Source organism: Pelecanus crispus, chromosome 13 (assembly GCF_030463565.1).
Source record: "Pelecanus crispus isolate bPelCri1 chromosome 13, bPelCri1.pri, whole genome shotgun sequence".
NCBI lineage: Eukaryota > Metazoa > Chordata > Aves > Pelecaniformes > Pelecanidae > Pelecanus > Pelecanus crispus.
Window position 1 is genome coordinate 15743157 of NC_134655.1, and position 21694 is coordinate 15764850.

Sequence of the window (21694 nt, forward strand, 5' to 3'; positions counted from 1 at the left end):
GTTCTCATTTAAAAAAAAAAAAAAAATTGCTGTACATGAAGTTATTCTCTTTTCCAAGCTGCTAACGCAGGGTATTGGTTTGCCGCTGCTTTGCTCTCCGCTCGCCCCCGGCAGGCTTGCTGCTGCCCGGGTTGCGATACGACATCAGATGTAAAACAACTTTCACGTAACTTAGGCATGGAGCCGTAAGATGTTTTTAAAGCCTTCTGCCTGGTTTACGCCCCCCTGCCCTCTTGGTGGATAGATAGAATATTACAGGCAAAAGGCAGTAGTGCAAGTGAGCCTTGTAAGCATCGTTGATGTCGGGTCGAAGAGCGCCCATTTCGGGTGCCCCCATCACCGCGCACCTGCACCGAGATCTCCATTTAGTGCCAAGCTCGAGAGCATTGCAGGCTACGTACAAAATTTCTGAACTTGCTGAATGTATAGCCCAAGCCTTGCAGAGGTGGTTTTTTTTTTTTTTTTTGCATAGAGATTTAGAGGAGTCCCTCGTACCTCCTGCCCCGTCTCCTCTCCCTGTCGGTCTCGGTGAGGCCGAAGGGCTGCGGGTGAGCCCGGTCCAGCTCCAGCTCCGCACCCTGCGCCCCCGCAAAGCCCGCTCGGCAGCGGGCTGCTGCACCCCTCTGCACCACGCAACCTTCTCATCCTGTATAACTATGGCTATGGTAAAATTGGTTTCTGTCATTTTTAGTCATCACTCACCTGTCACTGCTAAGAAGGGCTCAAGAGCGTAGGAAAAAAAAAAGCCCTGTTCTTATCTGGTGTAGCAAAGATTTACTGGAAGTAAATCCTAACTCAAGTGTAAATCTACTTCTTCCATTGAGCAATTCTCTTCGTAATATTGCTGGGATTAGAGAGTTTTATGACTTTTTAAAGACACTACACAAATATCCGCAACATAATTTCATCTAGTTTATACCACCAATTATTAAGGAACGATAAATTCAGCATTATGTATTCTAATGGGTAAGAAAGACTTAAAATTAGACACTGTCACAAGATTATAATTTGGAAAACGCTTTATGAAACATGAAGATGTGCTGTAAGTTTTCCAGAATGGTTAAAATCATACTGCCCTGAAAAATTCTGGAAACAGTGTCTTCAACATTGGCATTGAGTTCAGGAAAGTATGGTTTTTTTTTTTTTTTTAATATGATCAAGCTTAAAACTCTAAACAGCAGTAGGTAGAAAAAGTTTAAAATTTTAAATATTTATATAACTAGAGAAATTATTTCTATTCCTTTTAAAAGCCAATATTATACATAAAACTAGTCAATATTTTTTCTAGACCTTTACTGTTCCCTTCATCGTCCATTCATTAACTTGGTAAATATCATAAGCAGTCGGTGCCCTTGAAAACACATTATTAAAATAAAATTAAGATAAAATCAAAGGGAAAAGGTTTTGCTCATATACTGTATTGTGAGAGTATGCTAAATGCTCATTATTAGGAAATGAGTTTGCTTCCCAGATAGATTTCAGCCGAGCATCATAAACATTTTCCTGCATCCCATTTTGTACTCATAACTAATTTAAGGATTTTTTTTTTCCTTTCTTTTAAATAAACGTCCAAACAACCATTTCCGATGAGCCTACTTGGCTCCTGTATTTCATAAATAATCCAACAAACCTAAAAAGGACAATTTAATTACACGCTAAGATTAAGTGTTCCACGTACAGTACAACATTTACTGCAAAGGCAACTGCAAAGGCAACATTTTAACCTCTTTTTGCTTCAAACCCTTGAGAAGCGTAATTTGTTTGGACTGCTCCGTTGTCTCCGATTTGCGGGTTGGGTTGGGTTCTGCTTCGCTTTTGGTGTCCGGCGAGTCCCCCGCCACTACCGCCGCCACCGCTCCACGTTCCCTATGTAGTCAGTGCTGGAGCTGTTCTCACCCTGCTCTCTCAGGTGCGCTTGCTTCGCCCTCAGGATCTTGCGCTGCTCCTGGCGTTTCCGCCGCGCTTCCTGGTGCTCCTTCTGCCGCATGTACTGGTACCGCTGCAAAAACAGGTCTTTTGCATAATCGTACAATTCCATGTCTAAAAAATTGAGGGCCTCGATGCGCTGCTGAGTCTGCTCGTCTATCTCCACGCTGGAGGCCCTTGTGCTATTGTACTGCGTGAACGGCGAGATGAAGTTCATGTTGAAAGTCTTCTCAAAGAGATACTGAGTCTTCCGCTGAAATTCAGTCAGGCCGAAGAAGGCCATCCGCTTCAGGTTCTCCTTGGCACTGTCTAGCAGAACCTTATTTCTCTGCTCCTCGGGCATGACCGACAGGTTGTAGCATCCCACCAGGCTGAGGTCAGACAGCATGCGGACCTGGCGGTTGTTGGCGAGGTTGTAGGGGCAATCCATGAACTCCTGCAGGGAACAGCCCGACCAGTCGTCCCCCGTGTAGCAGCTGGGCAGCTCCTCGGTGGTCGGGGACCGCCCGTCGCAGACATGCAGGGATGCCTTCCATGTTGCTCCTCGCTGGACGTGGCGCCATTCACTCAGGTATCGGGAGACAGGGTCACGCAGGATGGTGATATAGTAGAAATTCCTGCCAAGGGGAGAGGAAGGCAGAGCGTTTAGTCCCATGTGTCTCAGCACACAGCGCATTAACGTTCAAAATCAATAGAAACTTGGAGATGCACTTAAGAGGCGTTCAGGAGCCCTGCTGCAGAGTGCTCCTCTGTGTGCTCACCTCCGCAGGGTGAAGGACGGCTGAACAAACTCCCCGGGGGGAGCGGGAAGGGTTTTATCTACCTGCACACATCTGTTTCTGCTTAACAGGTTTTGCCTCTACAGAGGTGGGAGGGAGCCCAAGATTTCCCTCTGTGCTGGGCTGCCCATGTGGCAACGTGCTCCTGCTGGGTGCCTCAACTGATGCTCCCCCCAGACCTGGGGAGAATAATCAAAATACCTCCCAGGATATAAGCCCCAACCCAAGCAGGGCACGGGTAGCTCTGGCTTTTTATTTTCCCTGTACAACAGAGAGGCACTGACAAGTTTATGGTAGTCTGCAGAAAGCTGCTCGTGCTACGTTTCCCAATGAGCAGCCGTGGGTCTCAGCTGTATGAGCCCCAGAGCAGCGTTACACCTATGAGGAAGCCATTTCCTACAAGACATTTCCTTTTGCAGGCCAGATAATGGGATGTGTCCAGAAGCCCCAACCCACTTGCGCTGAAATGAGGATCTCGGAAAAGCCCATGCAAATCCCATTTTATCCTCCTGCCTTCACCTGACACAGGACTGCAATGATGAGAGAGGAGAGAGAAGTGAATAACAGGAAATTACAGGATGCCTTACAGCATTTTGTAAGAGAAAAAAATTCCAAGGATGGTGCTGGCTTTGGTTTGCAGCAACAGGACGGTGGCACATGCGGGGGACACACTGCCGCAGGGAACCCCGTCGGGCCACCAGCTGGAAAAGCTGCAAGCTCAACCTTACGTATAGCATTAAGAGATCACTCTGGGTTGCACATTAATATCCACTGTCAAACACTATGTTGTCCACTGTTGGCAGCCTGAAGCCATACGCACCGAGCTCTTTGCACCTCCTTTAATATGACCATGACCTCAGCGATGATGCTGGAGGTACACGGTCAGGATACCAGCTGTCTGCTTAAATAGATGGAATTAAAATAGCTCAGGAAGCAAACTGCCCTGCCAGGGAAGGCCACTCCTCCAGGACGAGGACACCGAGGAGTGGGTGCCTGGGAGCCCCGAGCCCCTGGGGTGTGATTGCCACGTCCTCCGTGCTGCGTGAGGAGGAGAAGGGACATTCATTTGCTTTCCCAAGTGGCATCATGACTGGCCACCCCACAGCCAATCTTTTGTTCCCTATCGTTTCCTTCGGCAGAAAAGCCACTAGATGTCAATGTTTTACAGAAAATTGTCTCTGGGTGCACTAAAAAGCGAATCACAAGCACCGAATGCATCCAGCAGCACAGGGGAAAGGAAACCTGGACAGTCGCCACTCCTCTTCCCATTTAGAGCATCCAAGCACATAAATAATTAAATAAATAGAAAGCACAATAAACTTGCAAACCAAATAAAGCCAAGGAGCCCAGCACAGCATCAGCGGCTGGACACAACGGCACCTCATGCTTGGAGAGCGGGGACGCTGCAATCAGCACTATCACTGTCCCCATGCCCACCTTGGTGCTGCTCCCCGGCTCCGGGGGCTTTGACCACAGGTTCACACAGGTGAAGAGAGCCCCTGCCATGACCCCCAGGAAGGTACTTTTCTCCCAAACTGTCATTAAATGATTCCACTGTGAAAGCTGGAGTTAAGAGAGAGCAAGGACGAACCTGACTTTCATGTCACACACCCGAAGCAGCAGCCATCAACCTCACATTGTCGCCTGCAAAGATGGGAAGAGCTTCGCTCCGTGTCATCTCAGCAGGTCTCTGGTTGTGCTGGAGAACCCAACAGGGCAAAGGGCTTTCCATGAACCCCAACCAGCCACTCGGACGAGCAGGAGCTGACCCTGGCCACTCTTGTACACTAGGCTCCTTTGATGCAGCGACGACGCAGCCTTGTGGGGGTCCCCGACATGGGGAAACGGAGCATCTCCAGGGCAAACCCAAGCCCCTTCTTGCCCAACTCCTGCCAAGACTCCTCACCCTTGGGTCTAGTTTATTGGGATACTGCACTAAAATAATGACCTGACCCTCAAGAAACAACAAGTGAGTGCCATACAGCGCTAACCTCTGTGCTAACTATAGCAACTAAACCTCTGATGATGGAGGAGGCAAAAGCAAAGCTCTGCTTACCCTGGAGCACCTGGTACGACCTGGCCCGTCAGCGGTTCAGCAAAGGCTGGGAGGGGAGCAGGCTGCGGGCACGGGGGTGCTGCGGGCTAAGGGAGAAGGCCAAAAAAACCGTACACATTAAGGTCATCACAGCAATCGATGGGGAGTTAATGCAAGAAGGGAAACAAATCCTGAGCCAAGATCGATACAGCGAGCATTTTATCATAGCTCAAACTCTTCAGCCGCTCTCCCTTTGTGCTCTTTGGTCACAGGCAGTGACAAAGCACCTCCCTTGGCTGCTGCTGTAAAAACAAAAGAATGAATAAAAACTTGCACGTTGGCGGAAGAAACTGCGTCGTAACAGATCACCATCACCCCAGGTGGCCGGCAGCCTCATCCAGGCAGACATCTCCACCAGTGCCTGTCAGGGGAAAACACCGCAGGCGAGGGAGACCAGGGAGAGGAGGCTGAGTGCAGGTGCTCGCTGGGCTCTGCAGCGGGCTCCCTCCAGCAGCCTGCGCTCAGGAAGCCAGGCCACCAGCAGGGATGCTTACGGGATGCCTCAGACGGAGCCGTATCCGACCTGGCCTGAGCACGGCTCCCTGCAAACAGGCTCGTGGCTGTTATTTATACCATGGTATTATTTCCCAGATGAATCCTGCTTTCAAGACACGACTTACAGAGAGATGCTTTGTCAGCTGCTGGGCCAGTCTCGCTATTTTGTACATTTCTCCCCTTCTTAAGTTTCTCTGTTAAAATTCTACCAAAAAAGGTGCTGTCCCTTTTGGGAACACCAACTTTTGGGTTTGCCCCAAGCCGCTCTCATCCAAATTAGAAATCACATCAGCTCCAGAAAAGCAGCTGCACTGCTCTGCATTTATCTGAACCAAGCTTCAAAAAGTCACAAAAGCTTTAATGCACCGTCAAGTCAGAGCCGTGCCAGAGATGGATTTGACCATCAGCGCTTAGAGCATCCTTCTGCTGCAACTGGGAGGAAGACTCAAAGCTTTGCAATTATTTTTAGCTCTGTACGTAACAGCTTGTTCTTTCTACTATCTTAACAAGGGGGTGTTGAGCTCTTGCCCATTCCTTGAAGCTTGTGCTTCAGAGCCCGAGACAACATGTTTGCAGGTAGAGCTCAAACTTTACTGGGAATCATCGCTCTGACTTAAAGAGCTGCACTCATCAGAAACACGGGTTTTCTAATAAAGTGGAGCTGGATGCCTATGAAGTAGAGAACAAAAGTAGCTTGCAGGCAACTCAGAAAGTAGGTTGACCCTGGAGCCATCAGGAATGTGAGATGGTGTGACAGTCACTTGCTTTTGCTATCTCCCTGCGCACAGCTATTCCCTGAGGAACGCGGGGGCCAAACAGTCCCACGACGTTGAGTTTGCTCCCCATGCTGCATCACCCGCTTTGCTTATCACATCACTGCAAGGTTGAAGGCAGAGTATTTTTGGGAACCGTGAATTATTTGTGCATGATCCATTACCGCCGAGGAGCTCAGGAAAGGTCAGAGGCTCCCCTCAGATAAATGCCCAGCTAATGGCTCGCATCGTTTGCGGGGTGTGAAAGCTGGGCTTTCTTGGTGCTTTGATGTTTCTGCTCGTGGGTGGGACAAGGAAAGCACGAAAATGGCAGAGACAGGCAGGGTGATGTGCTGGGAGCCAGGGATGGAGAGAGGAGGAGACGTGCTTAGCCTCCCACAGCCGCAGCAACGCCAGCCCTCACGCTGCATCCTCCCAGCACGCCAGCTGCCACGCTGTCCCGGCATCACCACGGTGCCAGGAAAGCCACATTTCACCCACGGGCCTGAACGGCAGCTCGCTCCGACTGACCCAGCACGGGCACCATCTCTGGGGCGGTGATGCTGCCATGCGAATGCCCCATGGCCGGTCCCAGGGCACTTTAATAACCTGCAAGAGTGCTGCTGCCCCTTGTCAGCATCCCAGAGACCCCACATGGGAGCAACGCATGCTGGGTTGGGGGGACAGTGCAAGCCCCTGCCTGACACTTTTGCTATGAGATGACTTTTGCTAAGATAAGATGTTTTTTGTTGAAAGGGACCAAGAAACATGTGCTGTCAGTGGCCGGACCTGGTTTCAGCTGTCTAGTTCCTCAGCCCAGAGCAGCCCCCTCTCTCCTTCCTGCACAGCCCCTGGAGAAAATACGAAGCAAACTGAAACCTCAAAGACGTCCGTGAATTTCTCTGCGGGGTTTGAGACTGAGCCATCTGCTCACTTTGAAGGATAATTCTGTGGTCACATAGCGCATCTGTGCCAGACCCTTCCCCACCTCTGCCCAGCACAGGGGCTGAATGAGAATCCTTTTTTCCAATCTAATGATTTTTTTTAAAAGCATCCTTGTAGCAAGCTTCTAAAAGCAACATTAAAGAAAAAAAAATAAACTGAAGTCAAAGTGAGGAGGTGTGAAACCTCAGGGGATGACAGCACTGAGTAAAGCCAGAGACTTCAGAGCCCGGAGAAGCTGCCAGGGAAGGGACACGCAGCTGCCCACGCCGCGGTGCTCAGGAGGCTCACTGCGTGTGGAGCTGCTCTGCTGAAATGAGGTGAAGAAAGGGTGACTTTGTTTAAGCATTGAAATGGGTCAGAACCTCCCAAAGCAAAAGTGCATCTCATCCCAACCCAACTGCCCCGGCTCTGCAAAGCAGGACGGCAAAGCAGCAGCAACCCAGGCGATGCAGAGAGAAAGGGGTTATGGCCAAGCCTGTGGACGGAGAGCATGGGGAAGGCTTGCAGCTCCCTCTGCTCCTCCTTTGCCGTGCCACAAGCATCCCTGCCACAAAAGGCCTGGCAAAACGGACCATCAGCAGCTGAGCATCCATCCTAAGGGCCTGAGAGCAGCAGGCTGCGTGCCAGTGGTGAAGGGCTCACCGGGAAAGTCTTGTCTAGCAGTTTTCACTCTTGCACTTGCTCCCAGGGCACCTTAACCCTGATGGAGAGGCTCTAAGCAAGTGCTGTGGGGTCCAAACGGGTACCATTTCCATGAGGACCACAACTAGGGCTGGCTTCAGCTTGGCACGTCTGAGACTCTCTGGGTCAAAACTCCCGCTGGTGCCAAGGCCGAGGAGTATCGATCCCTGCCAGAGGACAGAGGCTGCCGCGCTGTTTAATTGCTCATTGAGGTAGAGAAAGGCTGGAGGTCAGACGCGGGCAGCTGCCATGCCTTCAGCCTGGAAACCCGAGCCTGGCTTGATGGAGATATGAGGTAAGGAGCTGGAGAGTAGAGCTGAAAGCTAAACATCCACTCACCATTACATCCATTAGTGTATGGATCAGTAGCTGAGGGACTGAGTGACCTTTTCCCATTTCTGCTAAGAAATGAGGCTGTAGCAAGAAAGGCTTTGTAGGCTACAGAGGGAGAGAAGCCTACAGCCTTGGCACAGGGAGCACCGCAGCCCCGGGAACGTCCTGACCTCCCTCTCTGACTGTGCCTGGCGGCAAACTAACCCAGGAAAACACAGCTTTGGCCCATGGCTGAGGAAGCAGAGCTATGATTTCCAGGGAATGTACTGGGGCAGTCCCATTTCCCCAGCAAAACTAAGGCTACCCTTTAAGCTGGCTCAAGCACACTCGTTTGTATCTAGGTCAAGCTCATCCAGAGGGCAAGCCTGGCTAGGACAGTTTGGAGATGCAGACAGGCTTGTGCAATGAACGGGAGTCAATTTTACACAACTGTCTCTACCTCGTTGGGTGGAGATAGGGAAGGAAGGGAAATTTGGGAATATTTCCTATTCTGGGGGACTTCTTCCCCCAGTTTATGGACTTCATGGTACATTAACAGGGCAGTGTGAAACCAAGTTACGCTCCAGGTGAGGATGGACATTTTGAAAGGGAAGTTCTCTCTGAAGGGGCAGGGGCAAAGGGACAGACCAGATACATGTACCATGTCCAGCAGAAAAGCAAATAAAATGAACTAAAACCCTGCAGCAGAGATTCTGCATGTGATGCAAAGGATTAAGGACTGAGCTACTGAAAAAAGAAAAATAATCATAGGGTTGGTGCTTCGGCACCAGAAACAATGCACAATCACCAGAACCAGCAAGCAGCACAAGGATGATCAGTGTCCTTCCCACCCTCCCCATAAACTGCTCATGCTGCTGAATAAAAATCCACAGAGCTCATTTATAAAGCAGCAGTCACATATTCATTTTTTTAAGATTTCTTTTTTTTTTTGAGACAGAAGCAACTTCTCTCACACAGCTCATCCTCCCAGAGGAAGATGGCCCTGTGCACGGGTCCGAGATCCCATCCCCTTCACCACTGCCGCTCCCAGCGATGACCTGACACTCCACCGCAGGCACGCTCCCGCGCTCCTCCATCGCCCCGCACCGCTCCCAAAACATCTCCGCTCAGGATAATTTGACAGCAAACTTGCGGACCATGATGGAAGAATGCGAACAGCGCGAGTCTCACATTTCTTGCTCTGCTCTTAGAAACCCTCCCCGCACAGCTCCGAAGCTGCTGATGGATTTTAACCTTTGGCAGAGGGTCTCCCCGCTGATCAACCATGCCCGCCACGTCTCTACGAGAAGTCAAACTCAATCACGCCACGCCGGGCACCGAGAGCGTTTGCTCCCAGCAGGTGAGGTTAATTCCCATCAAGAGTGGCCCACTGAGAATTTGATTTGCTAATACTGCAAATTGTTCCTCCAAGAGAAATACCCCTGCTGCCTTATTTGTCGGAGGCAGGCATCTGTTTGGAGATTGCTCAGAGAGAGGCAAAACGTTCATTTAATACCGTGACTCATCCTGATTCTTAACGAACTTTGTCACCTGGAGGCACAATTAGAAGGACAGGGGTGAGCATCCTGGTGACAGCCCCTCCTGCCTCAACCATGCATGCCTGGAAACCCCCCTGAAATGGGAATACCTCTTGCCTGCCGAGAGGTGCTCCCGCAGCACAGCTCACAGAGACAAGGCCAAAATATTTGGCAAGCTCACTGACGCAGCGCTGGGAATCAAATGTTTGCCTCTACTCCAGATCGCTCCCAGATGCTTCGCAGCAGCAATGTGGATGGCAACGGCAGCAGCCGAGAAGCATCGCCCAAGGGCTTCCCGCAGCGCTTCTCTGCTCCCAGCCCTCCCGGCCCCGCAGACAAGGGCAATGGGCCCCATCTTGGAGCGGGAGAGGAGCAAGGGGGGCTGTCGCGCTCCCCGGGAGCTTCAGGGAGAAGATCTCGCGCCCAGTGTCCCATGGAGGCTGCAAGGCTGACTCCATGGCCCGGATCCGCAGCCCGGCCGCCCACGCCAGGTCACCCCTGCTGCGGTCACGGCGTTTGCAAGGAGGCGAGCACGGAGCAGGGCTATCGGAGCAGGTGTGCTCCCCTTCTCCTCTCCCCTCCTCAAGGGTCTCAGTGCAACTCTTGCCGAGCAAACAGACCCAGGGCTAGGTCCTGCTTGTTCCTACGAGACCTCTCTTCATTCAACCATTTCAATTAAACTAAACCTCCAGCTCCACTTCATCCAAAATTCAAAGTACACCAACATCGAGCTAAACAAATGGGTTCTTCATTAAAGTGAAGTATAAAGATTTTGGGGAGGGAGAGAAGGAGGAGGAGAAACAAACATCACTTTTCTCTGCGCTTGTCTGCAAAACTATAAGGCACGGACTATATTCCTTTACTCCAGGTCTCAGTATGGCACCGGAGAATCGTACCATGCATTAGCTCCGAACAAGGCCTCGGAGGAAAGGAGATAAGTATTTCAGAACTGTGAATTAAAGCCGTTAGCAAATGTAAATTTACATTTCCTCTAAGTAATCATTATGTTTTCACTTCTATCAGCACCCAATGAATCACAGAGATGTTTTGTCTAGAAACACTAATGGTGGGGGTAGGAAGCCAGCAGCCTACCCACAGTAACGGCAGCAGAAGAAAAGTGCCAGAGGAACCCATAAAAAAAGAGTTGGATTTTGCAAGAACGGCAATTACACCAGCCCATCATTGCCCATGAAATTATCAAATAGGAAAGATTTGCAAAGAAGCAGCATTTCAAGCACAGGGGAAGGCAGCGTTTCAAGATTTTGCCGCTCAAGGTACTTGTTCATATATGTGCAGGCATGGCACATGCACACAAAGACACTGAAAATAAGGCTTTAAATAACTAAAAAATATGCAGCCTCACACACGCACGTGCTCCCAGCTACCCTCACGCACAAACTAATTGTCCACAGCATTGCCTGCAGAAGGGAGAGCTGCCCTGCAGATTTGCCAGAGTGGTATTAATTTCATAATTGCCTGTATTATTAAGATCTCTGCAGGATACCCTTGCTCACAACCAATTCAGCAGGCACAGTGGCCTTTTTACTTACTTTTTTTTTTTAGTGGTGCATAAAAAGAGAAGCAAGTTTCCATTTTTAGACTCAGCAAACAGAAGAGTGACTCAGCTGCTGGAGCCGGTCCCGAATCCACCGCCTCCACCCTGGAGTCTGGCATGGGAAAGGATGGCAATGCCGGGCAGAGGGGCCCAGACCCATCCCACCCGCCTGACCTGCCAGGAAAAGGACTGAACTGCCCTTTGAAAACATCCATCTCCCACCACGACCTACCCAGAGCAGCAGAACTTCCCACCTCGTTAGCTTTATTACACGATAGAGGCATCTGGGTGGAAGGCAGCAGTGGTGCCAAGACCCCCAACAGCTGCATGCGGGAGATAAAACCCAAGGAAAAGAGAGAGAAGGTGGCAGAGGAGCATCAGCGTAAGAGCGTGTCACGCTTCCTTCTTGCTAGATGATGAGCTGCAGTATGGGTGACGCTGGATTTGTGACACTGGCCTCAGCAGCACGCAAGGTCCTGCCTTTGGACAGTGCCTTTCTTGCTAAGGGTGAGTATCCCTTAAAAAACCAGGACGCAGAGATGAATTTTGCCCTTAAAACGTGCTAGGAAAAGTCAAGATATGAGTGATGCTTTTTGAAAAACCAAGCTCTGAAGCCCACAGAGTACCAGGATTACCTCCCTGCTCCCGGCATGAGGAACCATCCCTGTCCCCAGGAGCTCACATTGACCGGAGCCGCGGCACGCAGCACCGTCAGGGCGTGGCACAGCACCCCCCATTCACAGAGCCCTCTGACGGATTCATTAAAAAGCACGGCAGACCTCCCAAAGCGAAAAGGAGGTCACTGCAAAAGAGCTGGTGAATAACCACAGGATGTTGCTATAAATCAGATATTTACAACAGTATTTACCCTATCTAAACGCTGTTGCAGGAATTGGTTTCAACTTGTAACTGATATTTCTGCGGCAGAGAAGATAGAGGTTTGTAAAGCCTACACTCCATAAGCAGCGGTTTACGGAGAGGGAATAGTGGCAGTTTTTCATTTTCCAGAGTCCACTCACCCTTCCAAGAATCTTAATGCCTCATTGATTCATAATACAGTACATAAAGATTTCATTTTTTTCCCGCACGCAGTGATATATTATGGAGGCAATCTATTTTGCCACTGAAAAGTTTGCTTAGTAGAAAAATTTGGAGTTTTGACATTCAGGAAATTACAGTCATCTGTAAAGCACAATTGATATGCCAAGGCTAACATTTTCATTGCACTTATGGAGCCAGAATAACTATGCTAAAATATTTATTATATTCTTAAAAAAAAAAAAATCCAGGTTCTCGTTCATAAAAAGCATATATTTAGTATTACAGAAAAAAGTTTTATCCTTATATCCATATATATTTTAGCTATGTCTTAAATGTGTTAAGCCACACATACTCTCTGACCAGATGAAAGTACTTTTAACAATTTAATAAAACCAATACTTCACACAGCCTCTGCTGTGCCCCGCGTGCAAGCGGAGGGCACGAGCTGAACGCACGGCCGCGCGGAGCAGCACAAAAGCAGAAACGTGAGACGGGGGCTGCGGCGCTGAACCTGCCCGGCGCACCCAGGGCTTGGCACCCCTGTCCTGCCACCCGCCAGCCACCCACAGGGTGCACGTGAGCTGGCGCACGTGAAGCAGAAGATTACTGAACCCTGTGCGCTTCACTAGCAAGTTTCGTTTTAATACAATCTAAAAGCAAAAGGGTGCAGAGGACTCCTGTCTCAGCTTGACACGTACATTTGTCTTTTTTATGAACGTATGAATGTGTATTTAGAAGTTGTGATTTATCATGTTTCCCAAGCACTTACTGCAATTTCCTAATCGCTGCCTGAATCGTAGTAACACGCCTAACAACTCCTTCGTATATAAAAGTACGTACTGCTGAACATCCCTGCCTCAACGCTGGAGAAATCTTGGAGCTCTCAAGAAAAAGATGACACGATCAGCTCCAAGAGCTCTGCATATTCCACAATGGGGAATTAACTCCAGAGAGGTATTTATAAAATAATTTGTTACCATATCAGAGCTCAATCAATTCTCTTCAATAATACATAAAAGGAGGAGGTTTGGCTCACGTGAAAAAAATGTAAGGCTGATGTTAATTCGTTCACAAGCCATTTGCAGATAATCTTCCATATGCCAGTTAATATATCCCACACTAGGTTACACGAAAGTGCTTTTAAAAGCTAAAGTGAGGATATATATAGCGTATAAAAAAGGCACATTAATGCAACCTATACTTTGCTTATCATAATCATTGGGCATACAGAAATCCAAGGAAAATCCTTCCCAGGCTTTCTAAAATTTTGTCAAAGGCAGGCACCTATTGAAAATGTCTTTGAAATGTAATTAATGAACTGATACTAATATATTCTCAGCTTATTGCCAAAAGAGGGACCGAGGAACAGACAACGTATTTACAGCTGCAACTTGCTACACTTTTAATTTCAGCTTTCATTGATTTCATTTAGCACCATGAGACTGTATAATGAAAAAAATCTGTATCAATTGAAAATACCAAGTGTGCTCCTGCCCCACTAGGGCACTTCAGTAATGTCATGTAATGGAAGGGGATTCTCATTTAATTGAATTGGAAATGAAACACACATTAGCTAAGAAAACTTAATCAGTGCAATAATATTAAAATGGGCCACTCAGACAAACTATACTGATTAAGTCACTTGCAAACATTTCCGTAATCATCACTGAGACTTGTGGCGTTAATGATTTAAACTCACTTTTCTACTCCAGGGAACAAAACTGTAATTTCATAGCAGACAATTAGAATATTTTAAACCCTCTCTCACACATTACAATACAGTCTCCTGGCAGAAGCGCAGGACCTGATCCTGCAAGGATACCTCTTGAGCTTTGATGTACGAGAAGGTCTGCATGGATGCTGGGAATGTCATCAAAATGTTTGATTTAAGCCAAGAGACAGCCCGGAAAGCACCTTGCTGGCTGGTGAGCATTTCTGAAGTACTCACTGCAGTTCCTCCGCAGACTTCATCTTTAATCTTGACTAGTTACTGATAGCACACACCGATGCACCGTAAAGCCGTGAGCTTCAAACATCTCCCAGCAGACCGGGATTTTAAAAATCTTATTCACACACAGTTGACACAACTGGATTTACAATTTTCATGGAATATCAGAGCGCATTTCTAATAAAACTCCGTAGATGTATTTGTAGTGTCAAAGCTCAGCTGGGTGGGGTTTTATATCAGCTAAGCAAGCAAGACTTTGCCAACATTACAAGATGAACAGAACATCCCGTCTCCCGTGTCCACTAGCTCCACCCCATACACTTAGCAAAAGCATATTTTACTTAGTGTGAATTAGTTAGGACGATGCCCTTAGAAAGCCACGTTTATGGAAAATGCCTCTTATACAACCCTGAACCAACGCGGGGATGCATCCATGGCGTTGTGCTCGGAGGAGGACTGTCTACACAGTCCAAGCGTGTGACGTGCCTGGGAACCAGAGACTGAGCTGGTGAAACCTCATCAGATGCTTTCCTGGGGGTCAGTGACAGCGCACCCAGCCCAGACATCAGCTAGGACACTTGGCGCGTTTATGCATTTCAGATGCCTCCTATATTGTTAATTAACACGTAGCATTAAGATGAAGTTCAAAATCCTATTTTAGGACAGCCAACACCAAATTCAATTTTTTGCATCTTTTCAGTGCCACAAAGCAAACTTCAGCCAAATTGGCAGCTGGACTGAGGCCACTGCAAAGGGGAGACGCAACAGCCTGGGCTAGGCAAGGAGAGGAGCCCAGCTGCCCTCTCCGCCAGCTGAAGGGGCGAGGGCTGGCACTGGTACGCAAAAAGCACTCGATTCCACTGCCCACGAACAGTGCTGTTTGCTTTGCCTTTTGCTCTGGCTCTCTCGCAGTGAAGGCAACACAAGCATGGGCCAAGACCTGACCTTTCTCTCAGCAGCTTCTCGCCGTGGTCCTTGAGCCCTGAGCCTGCTGTGCAGAGGGGCTGAGCTCCCAGCGCGCACCATCCACAGCCAACCAAGCAGACAGCACTTGGAACACTTGGCCACACCAGCTGGAGGAAAAGTCTTGCTTAGGTTAGCTCAGATACCCTTAGAAACAAGCTGATTGCAGCTGAAGCCAAGGCTATCCTACCACTGCCAAGAAGAAAAACAGGAGAGGCACTACCAGCCCGGCCCCAGCATGACCAACATCAAGCAAAATAAACCACGGATGGTAATAACTGTCCAGGGTTATTAACTGAGATTCACAGCTCCTTCCAAAAGGATCTGCCATTGTTCCCATCCCTCCACCCTCCTCCTCAAAATATATATAAAAAAAGGCAAAACACTCTCCTCTGTGAGCAGTGAGAGATGGTTCAAAACAGCATCGTTCCTATCTGTGAGCATCTTTTGAATGATTTTCAGAAGACACAGTTCTACTCCTCCATGGATTATTCTGGCTAAAAATGTGTGTGACATTTTAATTATCAAGTACAAATGTTACTGCAAGCAAGCAATGAAACAGATGGTGTCCTGAATTTTACAGTACAGCCACATTTTCCAGCACAAATTTACAGTTCACCGATCAGTGAGCTTCAAGTCCTGCCTCTACCGCATCTCCCCTACCCACCTGAACCACCGCAACGCTTTTGATGCTGGGAGTGCAGCTTTGGGGGTAGAAACTCAACGCAAGTTGTCCTCCTCCAAGCAAACGCATGGCACGTTTCCAATGAGCAAATGAAACGGAGCACAACTCTATACACCCCAAAAGCGTGGCAGGTAAGAAGCGGGAGAGCACTTGCCTTAGAAAAAGGATGAAGGGATGAAAGGTGACTAAAGAGGAACCGCCCTACTCAAGGGAGCAAAGAGGTGACCTTGCTACTTTCATTTCAATGAAGGACTTAATTTGTTTATCTCAGCGTCTTCCACAGCGAATCCCAGTCATATCAGTTATAACCCCCCCAGATTTCCTCCTCTTCCCCTCTGGTGTCTTCTGCAGTCCTCCCAAAGGGCACCCCCAAGGGGAAGGGACAGGATGGGATGACTGTCCCTTTGGGACCCATCAGTGCTAAGTCCCACATTACCAGGGGATAAGAGAGGAGCAAAGCCAGAAGCTGTTCCATTCACGCTTGCTGGTCTACCATCCTGCAAAAAAACCAGTACCTGTGATCAGAGTTGCACTTTCATGCATTTATTTCCCGCCTCTTACAAAGAATAAAATATAATTCAAGAAACAGGAGCCACACAGGGGAACATCATCACACGTGTCACGCAACGTGGAGAGGGACAAGGAGGACCTGGGGCCACCTTCAGCTGACTGCAGCTCCACAGACGCGTGTTCAGACATGTCTGAGCATTATCCAGCAATGGATGTAGCCGCAGCCTAGAGAAGACCCAGCTCAGGCTGGGTCCATCCTGTAGCTTGCACATTTCTTCTGTAAACCCCATGCTGAACACAATGAAGCAGGTGAACACTCATCTCCTGGGTTTACAGCACCATGGCAAACATGGTTCTTCCTTTGAGGAGCTTATGACCCAGTTCAGGCGATGCACTAGGAGCCAGTGTGGGTCCAGCAAGCGCTGGGGGAGAGCTGCGGCGGCATCCCCAGAGTTCAAGCAACAAACAGGGTGAGCTTTTGGCTGTCAAGCCCTGCTCCGTGCAGCTGGGCTATGCCCCTGACGGGCTGAGGAGCACGTGCTGCCCTTGCTGAACAGGCTCTTGATTTAACAGGCTATGGCCAAACTTAATCTCAGAGAGCTTTCCTGATACTCCGCTCCATCCATCTCCACTACCGCAAAGGGGAGCCACTGCCGGGGCTTACAGCATCAGCGCTGTAATTACTGCTAGGAAACGTTTTCTGGGAAGGCGTCCCAGAATATAATACGCTGAACATTTCCTCTTGCCGCTCTCAGCACCGAGTAATAACCTCTTCTCTCAACATCAGTACCAGGCTGGCTTCCAGCTAGTTCTGCGAGGAGGGGCACCCCTCCTGCTGCACCCCCCGCGCAGGCACAGCGCTGGCAACACCGGCTCTGCTCTCACAATTCACCCCTGTGCAGACATCCCTGGGATGTGGAAGCACTTGTGCAAAGACCAGATGCTGCACGGGCCGAGGCACAGACCCTTTGGATCCCAAACTCTTCCCATCTTGCTTTGAAACGCGTCCAGGAGCAGAGCTTCAGAAGCGGAGGGGCCGATGCCAGCTTTGCAGGCAGCCAGTGATGCTTGGCTCACCTTGCTAGCCAGAGAAGCGTTTGCCACGTGGGCTTTGACTCTTGCATGCAGATTTGCTTGCTGTCACTTAATCCAGCGACATGTTGGCAACCAGAGGTGAAGGTGGCGAGACCCATGGTGGTCCTCTGAGCCCACCTGGAAAACCTCTTCCTAAAGGGAGCCGAACAGGGCGCTTGCAGAGCTGGAGGGACCCAAGGGCAGAGCCTGCCTTGGAGCCCAGGTGCCTTCACTTTCCAGTGAGCCCCTGAACACCCAGGGAAACCCACCTGGGTATTTGGTTCCCAGGGAGAGAAGCCAAAGCACCGGCCGGTACCACTGATGCTGGGGTACACAGCCTGGTTTGCAGCAGATCGATGCTTTCTCGTTTGAACTCCAGAGCATGATAAAGTGTATCACAGCAGCGCAGGTTCTGCTCTCAGTCACATTGGCAGCTGGATTGCTGCAATAAATAAACCTGAAAATCAACTGTCTGAGCAACAACAGCCTCTTCCTAGGTGTCCATCCCTGGAGGGGTTAATCTAAAACAATCTAATTTCTTCCCAAATTGCACAAAATCCAATAAGCGCCAGGCAGCAGTGTCTCTTTCCATTTAGCAGATTAAGAAACTGTGCTCTACCGAATTTATCTGAACAATTCATTCCCACGAAATTACACTGGGTTTTGAACCTGAGGTTGATATACTCCATTCTATCTGCAGGCTGAGCCATCCACCGAGGGGCTAGATTAACGCACAGCCAAATGCCACCTGAGTGGGGTTTTCTGGCAAAGCATCTGAGCAGGGACGTGGACAAGAGCAGTGGGTGTGAAAAGGCTCATGACAGCGGCGATTTGGGCCAGGGCTCAGGCATAGCAGCAGCATCTTTAGCTACATCTCCGCCATTCTGTCATTAAAACAGCAGCACCCCTATAACTCATTTCAACATACTGAGACTGGGCTTCTCTTCACATTATTTTAAACAAAATGACACTTTCTCTAGACACTTAAATGCATCCTAGTCTCATCACATCAGCGGAGGAAGCATATTTTTCCTGTTTATGTGAAAGGTGATACTGGATGCATCATACATTGGAATCGTTTGCTGGCTTCCTCTCTCAACATAAATAAGGGGAAAGAAAGTCAGAGAAGATAGATTTTAAAGATGTATACATTTGCATGCCCATTTTCTAACCCAGAACATTATTAAATTCTTCCATATAGTCATGTGAGAACTGCAGAAGACTGTGAAAGGAGAGATACTATCACTCATACTTTCCCAGAGCAAGGATTAGGGAGCTTTTCTTCTTAATAAAATCTGTATATTTAAAAAATACCTGTTTGGCCAAGCCCTAGTTAGTACTGGACAACAGAGGCAGGGTGTACAGCTCGCACCCCAACTTCATGGAACAGACCTACCTGTGGGTCCAACCCAACCAGGGCAAGACTGAGCAACAGATCTCTTAACGCTTGTCAATGCTTTGACCTTTTTACGACGATTAAATGCCTTTAAATGCCTGCAGCTTCCACAGGTCTGAGCATACTCTACTGAAAATACATCCCACTCCACGCCCAGCCCTTGGAGAACTGAGCCCAACCAAGTGCTGTCTGAGCTATGTTACTCAAAGGCGTTGTGGAAATCTTCTGGCTTGCAAGTGATGCTAAATTCACCTAAACAGCTTTATTTATGAGTGGTGTTACATCCCGCTTCTTGGGGAGACAGATCTGCCACTAGAATTGCCTTTTCCTGCCTGCAGAAACTGTAAGTCTGCATCAACATTACACAATTATTTTAAAGACATTATTTAGATAGCTCTATGGTAATGTGTATGTACACCAACCCCAGTCCCGCAGAATTTGCATAGCAGAATTTTTTATCATACTTCTTAAAGATTAATAATTTAAAGCAAGTTGTAACTGTGCTAAGATTTAGTCTTATGTTTTCATCACTGCTTTATCTTCTCATAAATATCCAACATTCCCAAGTATATAGGAATTTGAAATGGTATTCAAGAGGAAAAACTGCAACCGATATATCTTCCATTTATGGAATTGAATATAAGATCATATTCAAAGTGCTGCATTTACTGTCTGATTTTGAATACATAAAATATACAGCCATTACAAATTCACCTTTCATTGCAAAGCTTTGTTCTTGTAGCGACATAACTTATTGCCAGATTAGAGCTCTAAGTACGGCTAGACCGTTTTTCATCTTCTCCGTTCCCACAAACACGACTGGGAGAGACAGGTCGTGCTCTCTATCAGAGTTGTGCTTACCACACAGCAATATTGCAACACGTCCCATTAGAGTTATGCCTGCCGAGACTGTGAGCACAGACTTGGCTGCAGGCACCTCCTAATGGAATTACATAATTGGAGGCATGTCATCTAAATCTGAACAAATTGGATTCCCTTGTCATGCACTATTGAATCAAAACGGAAAGAACACTCCATGCTGTTATCTATGGTAAACCAACGACAGCAAATCCAGCATCACTAATATTTTGATAATGTGATGTTTATTAAAAATGGGGGAGGAAAAAAAAAAAAAAGAGAGAGAAAGGTTTCATGTAAGCCATGCCAAAATCATGTCGCATGCAAAAATGAGCTCATCCGAGTTTGGTTTCAGACTGGGAATTACGTTAATGGTTTAGGACGGTTGAGATGTTAAGAAGATGTAACAGCAGAACTATGTGAAGCTGGCTGGCTGTAGCAGCCAGGGAAATGGAGACGAGGACTACAGCCAGGCCCTTCCACCAGCTCTGCATCCGGAAGAAGTGACACCCACCAAGGTGTTTTCTCAGCCCCCCGCTCTGCTGCCGGTCCCTCCCCCGCCCAGTCCGCCGTGGTTCGGCTGCATTAACATTCACAGCTTGCAAACAAATTCTCCAGCCCTTGTAATTCATAAGCATGCCCTGCTTTTCGTTTACAAGTATATCAACTTTAATTTGGAATAACTGAAGGAATCATAACTAGGGAGCAATAACTTTGAGCGCACTGAACTGAGCATTCAGGGCAAATTTCCACTGAGCGCTCAGCTCGACCTCCAGCTCTGCACGTATGAAAGAACAGAGGCATTAATTACATTACCAGAATCACTAATCAGCTCGTTGCATCTTTACATTTCATCAGCTAACTGCTGGTGCAAAATGAGAGGCTTTTTTTCCTTTAATTCAGCTCTTCAAGCCTCACCAGGATATTTCCACGTGCACATGGAATGCATTCATTAACAAAAACAGCAAGAAAAAAGAAACGAAGAAAAAAATGAATTCTGATGCCTTATAGAATTTGTGATTCTCCTAGTTAATTAATTGTGGGATGACTCAGGCTCCCCCGTCCACGCTGGACCATTAGGGCATCTCGAGGATGGAGCCAGAGGATCCGAGGCAGCAGCCTGCAAGGAGCAGGGCGGCAGAGCATCCCACCCACGGGCCGGCCCAAGGCACGCAGGGGTTCGGGTGACTGGCCGGTGGTCTGCGACATCAAGAGGGGGTTATCTGCAGTATGACGCCAACGTGGCTAGCGCACTGCAGAAATTCGGTTTTCAGAATGACATCAGCACGCTGTACTCTAACGCCAACAGCTCTCGGCTGCCTCTGTCCCCCACCTCCAGCAGCGCTGCATTTATGCAGTAGGTGTGCCAAACGCCTATTTATATTCGGTGTGAGAGAGAAACGCTGTCAAATCACCAAATTACCTCAAGTTGTGAGAGCACACGGCACACAGCAGGGGGAAAAGTGTTAACTACCTACCTAGCCTCTGCCTGTAGATCAACACTGAGAGGAGCCAGCTAAATATTTACTTTGCGCTCCCGGGGTCTGAGCATTTTCCCTTGAGTCGCAGTGCAGGATTACACCTCCAGGCAGCCCAGCGCCCGCCAGCTCCAGAAATGCGCAGTCCTGGCTCTGCAGCCCCTTGCAGAAGAGACCCCCAAAAAATTATACCCCTAAAATCTGTAAGCCTGTGCAATTGCCAGCTAGTCTAAAGGGCCGTTAATCCACGTAGACGAAGGAACTGCATGAAGAACAAATGCTCCTTGGCTTGCCCAGCACTCTGTGTTCAGCCAAGTGGGTTTCTCCTCTCCCGCTGGTGGGAGCAACGCCGTATCACTGCCAGCTCCTCAGCTGCTTCTGCACTGAGCTCCTGGGGGCAACCACACCGTGGAAAGCAATAATCATAGTGGGAACGGGGCAGCTTCCCATGATGGGGAGAGAAGCAATGACAGGAGACCCCATGCTCCAGCTGGGACTGTCCCACCACTTCTTCAATACCACCACATGCTCCTGGCTTTGACGGCTCATCCAATCCAAAGTATTGCACTAATATTTAATGACATTTCTAGATCTAAAGTGAGGGAGAGGGGAAGGGAAACATCACCAACCAGCTCAGTGTTTTGCAAGAATTGGGAATGCCTG

General features: G+C 48.5%; 1 protein-coding gene across 1 annotated transcript in view; it reads right to left on the reverse strand.

Annotated features, from left to right (window-relative positions):
• Positions 1-1840: 1840 nt before the first annotated feature.
• Positions 1841-21694, reverse strand: part of HS6ST2 (heparan sulfate 6-O-sulfotransferase 2) — a 131611-nt gene continuing 111757 nt past the window's right edge. The window contains exon 2 of the mRNA XM_075720683.1: positions 1841-2543. Coding sequence (XP_075576798.1) covers positions 1841-2543 — 703 coding nt within the window. The remainder of the gene's footprint in view (positions 2544-21694) is intronic.